The sequence below is a fragment of the Hypanus sabinus genome, chromosome 28, assembly GCF_030144855.1.
Source record: "Hypanus sabinus isolate sHypSab1 chromosome 28, sHypSab1.hap1, whole genome shotgun sequence".
Classification (NCBI taxonomy): Eukaryota; Metazoa; Chordata; class Chondrichthyes; order Myliobatiformes; family Dasyatidae; genus Hypanus; species Hypanus sabinus.
The window spans coordinates 28,910,440-28,926,870 of NC_082733.1; the positions used below are offsets into that span (position 1 = coordinate 28,910,440).

At 41.2% G+C, this 16,431-nt stretch overlaps 1 protein-coding gene across 4 annotated transcripts in view; it reads left to right on the plus strand.

Moving 5' to 3' along the window:
• LOC132382527 (dipeptidyl peptidase 8-like) overlaps positions 1–16,431 on the plus strand; it is a 68,131-nt gene that overhangs the window by 40,176 nt on the left and 11,524 nt on the right. For 2 of the 4 annotated variants that reach the window (XM_059952815.1, XM_059952817.1), the window contains exons 8-16: positions 2,479–2,540; positions 2,622–2,722; positions 3,475–3,652; positions 3,799–3,958; positions 5,621–5,700; positions 7,064–7,216; positions 8,354–8,489; positions 10,558–10,703; positions 12,672–12,818. In XM_059952815.1, the coding sequence (XP_059808798.1) occupies positions 2,479–2,540; positions 2,622–2,722; positions 3,475–3,652; positions 3,799–3,958; positions 5,621–5,700; positions 7,064–7,216; positions 8,354–8,489; positions 10,558–10,703; positions 12,672–12,818 (1,163 nt within the window). Of the gene's footprint in view, positions 1–2,478; positions 2,541–2,621; positions 2,723–3,474; positions 3,653–3,798; positions 3,959–5,620; positions 5,701–7,063; positions 7,217–8,353; positions 8,490–10,557; positions 10,704–12,671; positions 12,819–16,431 lie in introns of those variants that run through there. The other 2 variants (XM_059952818.1, XR_009508373.1) reach the window with 2 other exon arrangements.

The window sequence follows — 16,431 nt, forward strand, 5'->3', positions numbered from 1 at the left end:
GTGCATTGGTGAGCTTTCTTGACTGCATAGGATGTGCAGTGAAGCCATGAAAGACGAAGTGTGTGACGTGCGCCTCCCAGGAAACTGCTCGCAGTTTCCCACTGTGCCACCGATGTAAATGGGGAGGGGGAGGATGCGAGTGGTGCGAGGTCTCCTGAAGCTGATTACCATCTCCTTTGTCTTGTTGACGTTGTGAAAGAAGCTATTTGCCTGGCACCAGGCGTTGAGCTCTTCCACTTCTTATCATTGTTGGTGATGAACCCTACCAATATCATGTCATCAGCGAACTTGACCATGTGATTGCTTGGGTATTTGGCCGAGAAGCCATATGTGAGCAGAGTGTACAGCAATGGGCTCAGCCCATAGCCCTGGGGATGTTGAGGATAATGGGGAGGGAGGAGCGGTTGTACATCCTGATTAACTGAGGTCTGTTCATTAGGAAGTCCAACAGCCAGTTACACAGTATTTAGACCAAGGAGTAGGTGTTTGTTTACCAGGGTCTGTGACTTCAGGTTACCTGACTCAGATCACCAAGTTCATTTGACTTCAGATGGGGAATAAATTATTGGCTCAGCAGTCTATATGTAAGAAAATCTTGTTATAGAAAATTGTCAAAATTAACGTTTGTAGACATTGAATTTATATCTTTCTGCATCTGGCATCAGTTGCAGTTGGATTAAGCACAGTTTGAAGTTGTGCGCAGAGCAACGGTAAGGTCTTTGCACCTTTGTTGCCTTCTAAAATTTTCTACCAAAGCAATTTCCTGGCCTTTCTCCAGGTGTGGTATTCTCAGGTTTGGGTTTCATCTAGTGGAAGTACTGCAGACTTGAGATGTACTTCCTCTTAAAGGTTTCGTTACCACCTACCCTACCTTACAAGTGGTTTTCAAACTTGTCAGCAGATGAAATTCAAACACCTTCTTGATTACTTTTCCTGAAGTCCATATCAATAGTGCAGTAAAATTTCTTGAGGCCAGTTTGTCTTCATTCTCAGATTATCCAGCAGGGATTCATTCATGTTCCTTCTTCAGAGGACCACAAACTTGTTGGAGAGTTTGAACGTTTGGAGGCTCAATGACCTGGAGTGCAGCGTTGGCTAGAGTGTGGCCTTTATGCTTTGGCTCTTGGTAGGGTCACCTATGCCAAACAGGTCAAAGGGTAGAGGCTAGACCAAGAGTGGTCCACTGGTCCTCCAGATTCAGGGTTTCAGCTCAGGGCTAACAAACCTGGCTGATAAAGAGAAAATTGTTACAGAGACATTGGAGAGGGTTCAAAGGAGGTTCATGAAAATGGTTCCAGCAGTGAATGGCTTGTCATATGAAGAGAGTTTGATGGCTCTGGGCCTGTACTCACTGGAATTCAGAAGAATGAGGGGCGACCTAATTGAAACCCATTGAATGGTGAAAGGCCTTGATAGAGTCGATGTGGAGAGAATGTTTATTGTGGTGAGAGAGTCTTAAGACCAGAAGACACAGCCTCAGACTAGAGGGGTGTCCTTTTAGAATGGAGATGAGGAGGAATTTCTTTAGCCAGAAAGTGGTGAATCTGGAATTCTTTGCCACAGGCAGCTGTGGAGATCAAGTCTTTATGTACATTTAAGGCAGAAGTTGATTGATTCTTGACTGGACTGGGCATGGGGTATGGGGAGAAGGCAGGAAATTGGGGCTGAGACGAAAATTAGATCATGCATGATGAGATGGCAGAGCAGCCTTGATGAGCCAAATGCCCTAATTCTGCTCCTATATCTTATGGTCTTATGATGAGGAAAGCTGTGACCACCACCAGAGATGGAGGACCTTCACTGCTGCCCTAAACTCTACCAGTGTAATGGGCAGTAAGTAATTATGTTCTCCAGAGTAACATGTATAACTTCACATTTAGCTTTGTGTCTGGGTCTAAAGTGGAGTCATTTTGTACTGTGCCCTATTTGTTCTCCAGCTTGTAGGTTGAAATCTCATGAGTCACATTAATTGGCAGGCTAATTAGAGTGGGCTTCCCTTTGTCATTACTGACTAATGCATTTGCCATTTAATTGCACTTCATTGTGAGTTACATTTATGAATGAAGGTATGTCACACTTGTCAAAGCTGAGGGGCAAACACAGATGGAATATGATAGAGATGCAAGCTACACCACCATTATATTTTGTGGTAACCCAGTACATCAATATATTCACTAACTTTTTTAGGGGTCAATATTATAGTATTCACTGTTAATAGAGTGAACACAAATAATGTCATTCTGTGCCTCTTGTGAATACTGTGGAGAGGAATCTTGGAATAAGAATTCAGATTTCAATTTAAGTGCTAACAAGGTTCCAGTGAAACATTAAACTGTGCAATAAATGAATTAATTTCCTTTATTAACCCTTTTCTCACTTGACAATAATTAAATATAAAAAGAAGTGTGTCTTTGAACTTATCAAACTCTCTATTTCCCAGATGGCTTATGTTTTATTCATTTTATTTCAATGTTGCAGGAACTCTAAATCCAAAGATAACTTTCAAGATGTCGGAAGTAACAATAAATGCCATTGGAAGGGTGAGTGTTTATAAGTTCCACCAAATTTAAAATATGCAAAGTTTCAACCAAAGTAACAGAGGTGTTGTTGCTTTTCTTTAGATTGCAAGTGTTGTCGACAAGGAGTTGGTCCAACCATTTGAGATTCTTTTTAAAGGAACTGAATACATTGCACGGGTTGGATGGACGCGAGAAGGAAAATAGTGCGTATGTTACTGACTAGTTTATAATCATAACATAAATGAGAAAGGCAAGAAATGTACGCTTCTTAGAGTACAAATTGTCTAATTTTAGATACTGTTCAGCCACTGTAGATCTGTGAAATCCACATGACATCATATAAACCCTGCTCTAAAATGTTGTATGGTCCTTCTCAATTTTGAAATAGTGGCGATCCATTCAGAGGTATATCCAGTGAGCTACCAGATATTAAAGATCTCTGTGTTAAGAAACTAGGTTTTTTAGAAGGCACACTTCTTCAGTTACTGTTTACTTATTTGCTGTATTTTTCTCATAATAGTAATTGTTTCATTCCTGTGTTATGTCAAACTATTTTCAGAAAGTATATATTCTGTCTTTGTGCTTCTGGAAGATCCGTGTCAAAAGACAGGGTATTCATTATTTGTAAGGCATTGAATACCAGGCTTTTGAATATTAATTCACTGGACTGAGTATTCATATATTGAGCATTATATAATAATTTTAATGAGTGGGCCTACCTCAGCATGGCCCTATGTTCCAACAAATATATTTTAGGATTCTGAATTTTTTTCTGTCATTAATTTTTTTTGTGTTAAATTTTATACAAGGATTATGGTACTGGTTAAATTCATCCCAAATATTTTTTTTAATTGCTGCCTTTCTTTCAATTGTATAAACCCTGTTTATTAAAAAATCAAATCAAACTAAATATTGTCAACATATCTGAATGTGTAAAATACTGGTTTTCTCATAGCGCCTGGGCCATCCTGTTGGATCGGCCCCAAACAAGGCTCCAGATCGTTCTGATCCCCCCTACTTTGTTTATCCCAGTGGTGGGTGATGCAGTGGAACGGCAGAAGCTTATGGAATCTGTGCCTGACAGCATAACACCATTGATCATATATGAGGAAACAACAGACATTTGGATAAACGTAGGTACCAGCCACCTCTTTAGTTCATAAACTAGCTGCTGTCATAATCAATATTGTGGTTGAGACATTAATATGGATCCGTTCACCCTGGCTAAGCCACAGATGTACAGTGGGTTGAATATGCAGCTTTCTCCTCTTCTCTGCAGGTCCATGATATACTTCATATTTTCCCTCAAACTAAGGAAGATGAAGTTCAGTACATTTTTGCCTCTGAATGTAAAACTGGTTTTCGGCATCTCTACAAAATTACAGCTGTCTTGGAGGAGTCCAAGTATAAACGGTCCAGCGGGGGTTCCCCATCTCCAGGTAGGTACTCTTTGGGAAAACAGAGCCTTGCATGTTGTTAAACCTGAAACCATGTGTATTAGCAGCTATTAGAACTCTTATTTCTTTTTCCCAAAACAAGATCTGGCTTTTAAGGTATTTCATTATTCAGAATACATTGTAAATAATAAAAATTGTTACTCTGATGAAGTCCTGATGAAGGGTCTTGGCCCGAAACATCAACCGTTTATTCCTCCCATAGATGCTGCCTGATCTGCTGAGTTCCTCCAGCATTTTGTGTGTGCTGCTGTTATGTTAATAATTTATGTTAATTGTTGACTTCAAGTTTAGCATTTCAAATTCAGGAGTGAACTGAACTGAGGTATATGAAAGAGAGGAGTTTCTATTACTTTTCAACTTGGTCCTCCTTGTTTGATCTTACACATTTTTGTACTGCTGTAATTACTGAATGGAAGTCTGTGCTTCTAAAACTATTGTGAATATTTGATTTTGAATGAGCTGTTTAATATCCCATGTGTTAAAGATGCTGTATAAATACAGACTGAATTTAGTCTCTCAGCCCAATCTTTACTGGGGCTATTCTCCCTCTACTGCCACTGGTTTGTTTTTGCATCAGTATCAATACTGGAAGAAACCCACATGGTCATGGGGAGAAAGTACAAGCTCCGTACAGACAGCTGCAGATTTGAACCCCGGTCACTAGCGCAGTGATAGCGTTATGCTAACACTACACTACTGTGCTGCACTCAACATATTGTTTTCTCTCAACATCCGTCCTGAATGACTTTAATCGTATTTTAAACACAAGAAAGTCTGCAGATGCTTGCGTTTTAATCATACTTGATACTTCAATGGCATTTTATAAAATTTTTTAGCTGAATCAGTAATTTCCATTTCTGTCAGATTCCAGGCTTTCTCTAATTGTTGAATGTCTGATTAAATAAAAAAGGTTTTCTCCACACATTCCAGATGCAACCCATAAGTACTTGTATTCCAATGTATCCATTAAGTGAACATGACAATGAGAAATTAAATGTGCCTTCAGTTCATCTTTTCTTAACTCCCTGATCTCAGTTCAGAATCCTTTAAGATTTTGGGATGTGTTTGAGACTGGGAATACCCGAGATATCTTTTTACCTTCTGCTGTTCAGATAAAGATTGTGCTCTTTTGAGGCTGCTCTCCTGACGGTACTGCTCCCACATAGGTACTAATTTGAGAATTCCAGAACTTCTCCAATGATGATAAAATGCACATTAACAAAATGACCTTGTATGCTTAGCCTGTCACCACTACTGGGCCATAGGCTACGGACAGTGGCTCACCGGAGACTTCTGTCCTGGGCCAGTCTTTCAAATTGTCCCCAGGTGTCCTCTCCCAGGAATGAGGTCTTTGGAGCTTCTGTCGGCATTTCTGTAGCTCTGGGTTTTAACAGAATGGGGTTGCTAGCCCCAGGCCGAACCCTCCTTTCACAACCAGGCTTTGTACCGTCCTTGGTGAAGATCTAGTTTGCTTAAGCTCACAATTGTCTCTTGAGCAAGTAATGCTTTCTCTGCAAAAAGATTGTGCTTGGACCTTAAATACTAATGAAATCTGATTTAAAGAAATGTTAAGTTAGTTCTTAAAAGTTCTAATTTACACTAATCTAACATGAGAGCTAATTAATATACATACTTTTTTCTCAGATGACTTTAAATGTCCAATCAAAGAAGAGTTACCTTTGACCTCTGGAGACTGGGAAGTGCTTGGGAGACATGGGTCTATGGTGTGTACCTATTGTGTTAGACAATGACAACTGTAGAGGAAGGAATGTTTGTTTATTTTTTTCACAAAAGTTCCATGAGACCATCTTCATTCTGTATATGAATGATTTGTGGATTACACAAGAGCGAATTGCCATTATCCGAATGGCTATAATGTTTGGGTAGGGGGTTGGTGGGGCGTGGTGTGCTTCACTAGTGCATTGTTCTTGGAAAGGGAGATATCCTTGAGAGGGCAAGAAGAGAATTTGATTGGTTAGAACTAGCAAGGAAAAGAGAATGTGATGGGAATCTTGAGTGGAAAGTGGAGGATCAATTTTACAGGAAATTGCAGAGAGGAGCAGGTATTGTAAAAGGGTGATGTTGGGAGATTATTGACGGGGATAATATTACACTGAAAGATTGGATCGGGAGGAATTTCTTAAGTGTATTTAGGACACCCTTGAAATGTTCACAGTCCAGCTAGATAAAGCCATGTTTGGACCTAGTGCTGGGGAGTGAAGTGGCCTAAGTGGACCATATTCCTTAAGATTTAGATGAATAAGAAAGGCAAGAAGATAAGTTATACTTCTAAGAAGGAAGAGATTGAACTTCTAGGGAAGAAAGAGATCTAACTTCAGTGGATGAGACAGGGTCTTGTTAGGATACGATGAAGCAGTTGCCTGACTAGCCGCAAATGTTTGTAATGAAACAAGAAATGATCTTCAAGTACAGGACTAGGCAAAAGTCTCAGGCATATATATGTAGAAAACTGTGCAAAAATCTTAGAGATATACTGTATACATCTCGGATGCCTGAGATTTTTGCACAGTACTGTATTTGTCAACGTGGAGCAGAGAGCCGGTTTGTAAATCTGGCGGGAGCAAAAGAGGTTGAGAGTGGCGAGGGTGGAGCACCACGGGAGGGTTATGGGACAGTTGGCAGAGGAGTGCCAGGGCAGGGAGGGGTTGTGGCGTGGATGCAGACCCACCCAGCCCTGAGACACCAGGCACAGTCATCTAATTCCAAACAATTTATTAATCATTACAGAATGTCTCTGTGTTGCCTTCCACTCCCTCCCTTTTCCCTTCTCTCAACCATGATTCCCCTCTCCCTGCCCCCTTCCCACTCTCAGTCCACAATCGAGACCCATATCAGAATCAGTTTTATCATCTTTCACATATGTCATAAGATTTGGTTTTTTTTTGTGGCAGCAGTACAGTGCAATACATAAAATTACTGCATGACTGTGCAAAAGTCTTGGGCACTCTAGCTATACATATGTGCCTAATACTTCTGAACAGGACTGTGGATAGCATCTTGTTTCTGTGTTAATATTTAATAACACAGTCTGGATTGACGTTTTCTCAACTCGTGCATTTTTGACAGATATGGGTGAATGAAGCCTCTCGCCTGGTTTATTTTCAAGGTACTAAGGATACCCCATTGGAACACCATCTCTATGTAGTGAGCTATGAAATTCCCACAGAGGTTGTGCGACTGACACAGTTAGGCTACTCTCACAAATGTTTTGTCAGCCAGGTAAAGTTTCCATTTCACTGCCTCAATGTTACTATCACTTATACAACTTGTCTCTAACCCTTCTTACTGAGATCTTTATTTAGAAGACTTGTTGAGGAAAGTTATACAAATACAGTAACGGTAAAATAGTATGTGAGAGGTGGTTGATAAGTTTGTGGCCTAAGGTCGAAGGAGTCAATTTTAGAAAACTTAGCACATTTATTTTTCAACATAGTCCCCTCCTAAATTTACACATTTAGTCCAGCGGTCGTGGAGCATACGGATCTTGGACCTCCAGGAGATGAGTTATTAACTTTAAACTTTCTGCATTTTCAGTCAAAGAGTTGAACTGCATGTGCATGTAACAAGAGCTATATAACTCATCTCCTTCTACCCCAGGCCACGAACTTATCAATCACCCCTGCTGTGAACCAATGCTGACTTCTACAAAGGGGAAGTATGCTCCACGACCGCTGGACTAAGAGTGTAAATGTAGGAGAGGACTATGTTGAAAAGTAAATGTGCTAGATTTTCTAAAATTGACTCCTCCTACCTTAGGTCACGAATTTAGCAATCACCCCTCGTAAATCATATACTTATTGAAGCCCTCTGTTGGTCGGGGTAAACCATGGACATTGTGTCCTAGCTGTCTTCGTGATACGCAAGACAGGCTGTGTTGCCTGGCCTGCCCATGTAACAGGCTCGTCCTCTCCACGCAGCTGATGAATCCATCGCAATGTCAGAGGCCAATACAGTTTAGCACTAGCAGCGTCACAGGAATTGCTAGTCAGCATTAAAGTCAGCATAGGACGACTTTAGGGGCTCCAGCTCCAGATTTTAGTAGCTAAGCCACATGTGAAGGCTGGGAGCCGGACTTGGTTGTCAGAGGCTATTTGAGACACACCCCATTGGGAGTATTTAATAGGTAGTGGGAGCTTGTCCCCATTACCATTCCCAAGCTATAACAACTTTAAGGACCCATTATTATATAATTCATAATAATATAAAATAAACACACTGTGCTTTAATTTGTTATGTTTATATTTATAGATTGTTGGTATCGGGGGGGAAACACTTCAACTGCTGCATTGGGTTAATGTGCATCTATTATTTCTACTGGAATAGAGTTATAATTCTTTCTTTCCTATTTGCTTATAGAATTTTGATATGTTTGTCACCAAGTTCAGCAATCAGGACCACCCGCACTGTGTACACATCTTCGGTTTATCTGGATCAGAAGAAACCTCTCATTGCAAACGGAGAGAGTTCTGGGTCACGATGTTGGAGTCACCAGGTACTTTTGCTGCTGTTAATAAAGCAAAATGCAGCAAGTCTTGCTCTTGTTGTCCTGGTGAAGCTGCATGTTTTGTCATAGTGGCTGTGTCAGAAATTATTACCGAGAGGGTTAGAGGGAAATGGAGATCAGAGCAGTCACAAGTATAAAGGGCATTCACTGACAGCTAGCTTGGCAAAAAGAGGAGGAAGTACAGCATATTCTCAATGCTAAAGGATTAAAAAGAATGCAAGAAGATTGGGAATGATGGTTTTTGTGCACAAAACCTTTAGGATGGTTGGAAGAGTTGACAGCACAGTTAATAAGCCATAAAGACAGAAAATACTCTTACAACAGGTTCTTCAGCCTTTGTTGAGGATGCACAAGGTATCTAATAGAACATGAGTGATTGCACTTGTGTATAGGTTATAAAAGGTGATGTTATTTTTCTGAAAATAAAGGTTGGACTTTTTTTAATGTGAAAGGTTCAAATGATAAATGTTTCCAGAGGCTGAAGGTTGAGTAGAAATAGCACCAACTTCCCATTAAAGCATGGGTTTTTAAAAAAATTTTCAGTGCATTAGATGTATGGGAACCTAAATTGAGTGTGAACAACACAAGGTTGTTACTAAGCCTACACAGGATCTCAGTCCAAAATGTGGATTGTTCACACTTTTTCATTGACGCTGCTGAGTTCCTCCAGCACTTTCTGTGTGTTGCTTTGGATTTCCAGCACCTACAGGTTTTCTCGTGTTTGTTGGCCTACGCAAACTGTTGTCTGCAGCTGGAATTGGGACACCAAATATATCCAGTGAGGATGGGGCCTTTGGAGAGGGTACAGAGGGCATACGGTAGAATAATTCCAAATATGAGTGATCATAGTTGTGTGTGTAGACCAGAGAAGGCGGTCTTTCTTTTTTTTTTACAGAAAGATTTGTGAAATCTTTAATTGTAAAAGCTTCCAGATGCTAAAGAGGGAGTAGAATTGACATCAATTTGTGTTCCAATTTCCAGTGTTACATTTCCTTTGTTAAGCACAAAACAATGTTGTTTTGTAAAGAAACAAGCTGAAGAGGGACATATCCCTACCACTTTAGAAGGGAATGGACTAGACCACCAACTTTTACGAGCCCCATTAGCATCAACTATCCCAGAAGATGGAGTGCAGAACCTTGATGGCTCTGGGCCTGGACTTGCTTAAGCTTAGAAGAATGAGACGGTATCTTACTGAAACCTATCAAATATTGAAAGGTTACTTGTTATAGCATGTTACTTGTAGTTACTTGGAGAGTCTAGGAACAGAGGGCACAGCCTCAGAGTAGAATTCGTTGCCACAGACGGTTATGATGGCCAAGTCATCGGGTATATTTAAAGCGGAGGTTGGTAGATACTTGATTATTTACTTATTTATTGAGATACAGCGCACAATAGGCCCTTCCAGCCCTTTGAACCGTGTCACCAAGCAACCCCCAATTTAATCCTAGCTTGATCACAGGACAATTTACAATGACCAATTAAACTACCAACCGGTATGTCTTTGGACTGCAGGAGGAAATCAGAGCGCTCAGAGGAAACACATATGGTCATGGGGAGAATGTGCAAACTCCTTACAGACAGCAGCAGGAAATAAACCCAGTTTGTTGGATAGTAAGGGCATAAAAGGTTACAGTGAGGGGGCAGGAGGGTGGGGTTGAGAGGGAGGGAAAATAAATCAGATGTGATTGAATACTGGAACAGACTCAGTGGGCTTAATATCCTAATTCTGCTCCCATGTCTTATGGTCCTATTCCAGTGGAATTAGGGACTTGATTATTGGCTCAACCATGGGGGAGAAAACAAGAGGTTGTAACATTGGATATTGGACTGTTACAGTCAACTCCGTGCTTTAAGGATAAGCAATTGGAAAATGTGAAAACAGCTTTATAAAGAATGGCTTTGGGAGTTGATTAAACTGGACTTTGAAAGAGGACTGCACTTGCTGAATGGCTCCATCTATAATATTCTGAGATTCATGAGATTAGCCTGGCTGTTGAAACAAGGGCCGGTACAATTCTTGGTTTTGCCTGAAACTTCATTGGATGCATTTCAGGTTGTCTTCAGGGGTACATTCCTCCAGAGATGTTCAGCTTTCACAGCAAGTCCGGCGACGTATTGCATGGAATGATGTTCAAGCCACATAATCTACAGCCTAGAAAAAAATACCCCACTCTCCTTTACACGTATGGCGGCCCACAGGTAGGAATATTTCCATCTCCTTTTCAGAAACCTCTGCTATGTTATTTTCACGAATTTTTGAACTATATAAAGGTAGACCTGAAGGTCAAACTGGTCCAAAGTTGGAGGCCTGGTGTGTACGAGTCTGAGATTCTGGGAACAAGGACTAGAAGTGGCGTATTCTGGGGCTGAAGTCCTGCCTATATATATGTATATGTAGGTCGGATGGGAAAATGACTTGTTTTGCTGCTGTGGTTGCTGTTGCTGTTTGTGTTCTGCGGAACATTGTGGGTGTGCTGTGTTAGCATCAGACTGAGTGGCAACACTTGCAGACTGTCCCCAGCCCATCCTTCAGTGTGCTGGTTGTTAGTGCAGACAACGTATTTCACTGTGTGTTTCAACATACGTGTAACAGATAAGTGCGAGCCTGAATCTGAGACATGACCTGCTACCCTGAGACAGACTACTTACAATGAATTTCAGTGTTCAGCCATTGATCTGGTCCTTAATCTATCTGGAATGCTTAGACCAGCACCCCACCTACTGGGATCATTGATGCGGATGGACTCAGCATGATGTTTGTCAAAGTTGGTGAGCAAGTTCATTCCTCTCTGAGGTGGATGGGATATGTCCCTCTCCTGTTGTAGTATACCTTCTTATCCAGTAGTTTGGTCATATTATTTTACTTTCATCATGTAGACTACTACTGTGACTTTGTTAAAAGTTAAAGTCTGTCCCGAGCCTTAAAGGCTCATCAGGCCGGTGCTTATGCTAGTTTCCGTGGCGTGAAGCGACTGAGAGTTCGAGACCCCCTGCTCCCCCTGGATAGGATGTTAGTCTATCACGAGGTTAACCCCCAGCATTTTGCCAATACCCATTTTCAACTGGGTGGACTGTGGTTAAGTGTCTTGTTCAAGGACACAACACACTGCCTCGGCTGGGGCTCAAACTCACGACCTTCAGATTGCTAGTCCAACGCCTTAACCACTGTGACTTAGTCGCTTTATTTATTGAGATACAGTGGAATAGGCCCTTTCAGTGCTTCAAGCTGTGCTGCCAAGCAACTCCCAATTTAATCCTGGCCTAATCACGAGATAATTTACAACACCCAATTAACCTCCCACCGGTAGGTCTTTGGACTGTGGGAGGAAACCCACACCGTCACAGTGAGAATGTACAAACTCTTTATAGGCAACGGCTTTTATTTTCCTTTATTTATTCTGATACAGTCTTCTACTTGACTGAAACAGAAATGCACTCCATTAAATTAATTTTTTTTTGTAGGAGCTCATTCCCCCATTAAGGATATTTGGATGTCTTTTGTTGTTTTCCTTTCAATGGCTGTATATTATTTTCTCCACTCACACCCAAAAGACTGTCTGTTTAGCTGCTCAGAGGTTGGCTTCTGGATGGGGAACAGGTGGGGGGGTGCTTCTCATTTAGAATGAAGTCGATGCAGAGATGACTAGTCCAGTGAAGAGAAGAATGTGAGCAGGTGACTTTCAATTGCAGGCTTTAACATGTGTGTCCAGCTTCTCCCTCCCCCCCCAAAAAAAACATCTTTTAGTATTTATTTTATTTTCCATAATATCATCACGTTTTGGAAAGGGATGTTGATGCTTTTGCTGTTGCTTGTGGGAAGGGAGGTGGGAGGGTTGGCTACTGTGTTTCTATCACTCATTCTATGGGGTTTCTTGTTTCCTGGATATCTGTGAAGAACACGAATTTTACGTTGTATACTCTATACATTCTTTGATATTAAGTGAACCTTTGAAGGAGTTACTTCTGAATTTTATGTTGGATTTCTTGGTTTAATAACCTTAATGTCGTGTGTCTTTTTGGAAGCATTCCCTCAGTATTTACTTCCTCAAAACCTTTTATAAAGCTTATGTTTTTGCTTTATTACTTATTCTATGAAAAAAACTGATTTGGACTAAGAATCGTTAAAAATGTTACCTTAGAGACGAAACTTTTTTTTTAATCCCGTAGGTGCAGCTGGTGAACAATCGCTTTAAGGGAATTAAATACTTACTCCTGAATACACTGGCAGAGCTCGGCTATGTTGTAGTTGTTATAGATTCCAGGGGATCCTGTCACAGAGGCCTTAAATTTGAAGGTGCCTTGAAGTACAAAATGGTAGGTAGAATGTTCTCCTCTTGACGTAAATTCAGTTTGCCCTACCGGGGTGTTGGTAGGGGCAGATGCATTAGGGGTATTTAAGAAACTCTCAGATAAGGTGCGTGGATGGTTTAAAAAAACTGGTGGGCCATGTTGGAGGGAAGGGTTAGGTTGTTTACAGAGCAGGTTTAAAGGGATAGTATAACATCTGAAGGGCCTGTACTATGCTGTAATGTTATATGTCCCATGTAAATGCAGTCCTTCTAAACCAGGTCTTCACACCTTTTTTTATAGCATGGACCCCAGGTTGGGAATCGAAACCTAGACTATAAGAGCATGGTTCAGCCAGGTGATTTATTTATTTATCGAGATTCAGCATGGAATAGGCCCTTCGAGCCACACCCTGATTCAATCTGAGCCTAATCACGGGCCGATTTACAATAACCGATTAACCTGCATGTCTTTGGATGATGGGGGGAAACCAGAGCATCCAGAGGAGACCCACGCAGTCATGGTGAGAATGTACGAACGCCTCACAGGCAGCGGTGGGAATTGAGCCTGGATTGCCGGTGCTGTAAAGTGTTACGCTAACCACGACGCTTCCGAGCCACTGGTTTAGCAACTGAGTAGCTGGTGGCACATAATGCATCAATTAGTGCTGCAGCCTCTCATCTCCAGAGTCCCAGATTTAATCCTCACATTGCACATTTTCTCAATAACTGCATTGGATTCCTTCCACGTGTCCCCCAAAAATGTGCCAGTGTGTTAATTGGCTGCTACAAATGATCCCTTCATGTCGCTATATGACTAATGATCAAAGAGGGAAATTAGTAGACTTGAGACACAGGGCTGTCATAGTGCAGCAAGGAAATAAGCCAAAAGGGGTTTCTACTTGGAGCCAGCTTGAGCTCAGAGGGCCGAGTGGCTCCTCCTGTGTCTTAATGAGTATGTGCATATCCGGCAAGTTACTGAAGTCCTGTCTGCTGAATTCCCTATCTCCTAACCCTAATGCAGTGATAGGGCAAAAAGTCTGATCACCTTTTGGCTGTGATTAATGAAAAAAGAGAAGCAAGGACACGAGTTGCTCTGGAGAAAGTTCCTTATACGGGCTTTGTGTGTGTGTGTGTGTGTGTGTGGCTGCAGTCTGTATTTTCAAATCCATGGAAAAATGAGTTGTTTACAACTGATGGCACAGAAATCTGCTTTCAAGATTTTCCCCTTTTAATCTGTGAGGTTAGATTGAGCAGGTAACCTTGAATGTTTCTTGGCGACGCAAGAGATTCTGCAGATGCTAGAAATCCAGAACAACAGAGACAAAATGCTGGAGGAACTCAGCAGGTCAGGTGGCATCTGTGGAAAGGGACTCAGTCTGAAACAGCGACTCTTTATTCCTTTCCATATGTCCTGCCTGACCTGCTGATTTCCTCCAGCATTTGGTGTGTGTTTCTTGGAGAGAGCAAAGCATGAAGTAAAAAGCTGAACTTTTAAACAGTTTAAAGAGTACGGAATAAAAATGGGAATATGTTAATGAGGTCAATCCCCAACCAAAGTGAGGATTTGAACCTGGGGCCCTGGAGCTGTTCTTGCCTGTAGAAGTTGAAATAATTTTTAAAGGGAAATTATTTTAAACAGATATAAAAATTGGAAATATCAGCTTGAAAAATTGACAGTTAACCCAAACAAAATTAGTTTTTAATGCTGGAGCTATTGTTAAGTGGTAATTTGATTTTGGGTGGTAGCAACTCTAAGGCCTGGAATATTAATTTGGAGGAATGAATTCAAATCCCATGATAGTAACTGGGGATTTAAAATTCAAGTAATTAAATCTGGAATTAAAAGCAATGTGGATTAAGAATAGTAACCATGAAGCTATTGGATTTGAGGAGATCTGGTATGTCATCAAAGATGAGCAAATTTCCACAGATGAACATTCTAGCTAGTTGCATAACCATCTGTTATGGAGCCTCCAACATACAGAGTCAGAAAAAAACCTTCTGAGGCTCATAAACTCAGCCAGCTCCATTATAGGCTCCAGCTTCCCAATTATTGAGGACGTCTTCAAAAGGTTTTGTCTCAAGAAGGTTGCATCCGTCACTGAGGACCTTCACCATCTCATTGCTACCATCAAAAAGGAGGTATAGATGCCTGAAAGTACACACTCAGTGTTTTAGGAACAGCTTCTTCCCCTCTGCCATCAGATTTCTGAACTCACCATGAACACTACCTCACCTTTTGAATTACAACATTTTTTTTTCTTATTGTAACTTACAGTAATTTAATGTGCCACTGCTGCAAAACAACAATTTTCACAACACATGTCAATAATATTAAACCTGATTCTGATCTTGATTCTGGATTACTTTAAAACTCCATTTAGTATGCTAATGCCCTTTACTATTGCCTACAACAGAACAATCCTACGTGGCTCCAACCTCACCAACATGACGACTAGAAATACCCTCCATCTTGCAAACAGTCCAGTTTAGTGATTAATAAGGATGGACAATAAACGTTGAATGAAAATCCAACTGCAGATGCTGGGAATCTGAAATAAAGACAGAAAATGCTGGAAATCTCTGCTGGTCAGGCAGCTTCTGTGCAAAGAGAAATAATATTAACCTTTCTGGTCACAAATTCATTGGAACTTGGGAAGTGAGAAATCAGGTTTTAGAATGCAGAGGAAGTGGGGAGTGGTGAACTGGATACAATCAATACCTCTTCAGGGAGCACAAAGTGCAGAATCAAATATCACTGTGATGATTGTACACTCCAGTATCAATTGTTTGGTGAAGTAAAGTAAAAGGCTGAGGCCATGCAGGATAATTGTAGAGTTGATGAGAGCATTTGAAGAAAATAAACTGTATTTTTCAGATTAGAGCTGTTAGAGACTGAGAATGCCGAGTAATTGGAAATGATGCAGAAAGCTGAGCTATCCAGCGGTTCTGATTGTGCTCAGCTAAAACTGTGCCAATAGTGCAGATGGCTGTCTCATTACAGAAATGGGCAATTATGATACTGTGAGAGAGCTTTACCCCGAACTGTGGAATTCAGCTGTGAGTCTAGAAGTTTGCAAAATGTCCAGACAAAAGATGGAAGTGTTCCTGAAGCTTAGTGACAGGTAAGGTAACAGTCAGATGGCTTTGAGTGGGATGGAGAATTACAGAATCAGACTGTGGGGAGCTCCAAGTCCCTACTAGTGCAGCTGCTCTGTAAAGCGATCTTTTAATTTTTTTGTTTTATTTTTACAGTGTAGAATAGACCACATAGATTGAAAGAAGTGCAAGTGAATCACTACATCACCTTAAACACCTTATAGTCCATCTGGGTAGCCTCCATCCTGGTGGCATGAACATTGATTACTCAAACTTCTAGGTTTTTCTAAAACCTCCCACCCCCTTCACCATTCCCCATCCCCTTTTCCCTCTCTCACCTTATCTCCTTGCCTGCCCATCGCCTCCCTCTGGTGCTCCTCACCCCTTTTCTTTCTTAAATGGCCTTCTGGCTTTTCTATTAGATTCCCCTTTTACCTATCACCTTGTGTTCCTCTCTCCCCTCCCCCTCCCATCTTTTAAATATACACCTCATCTTTTCTTCTCCAGTCCTGCCAAAGGGTTTCAGCCCAAAACGTCGA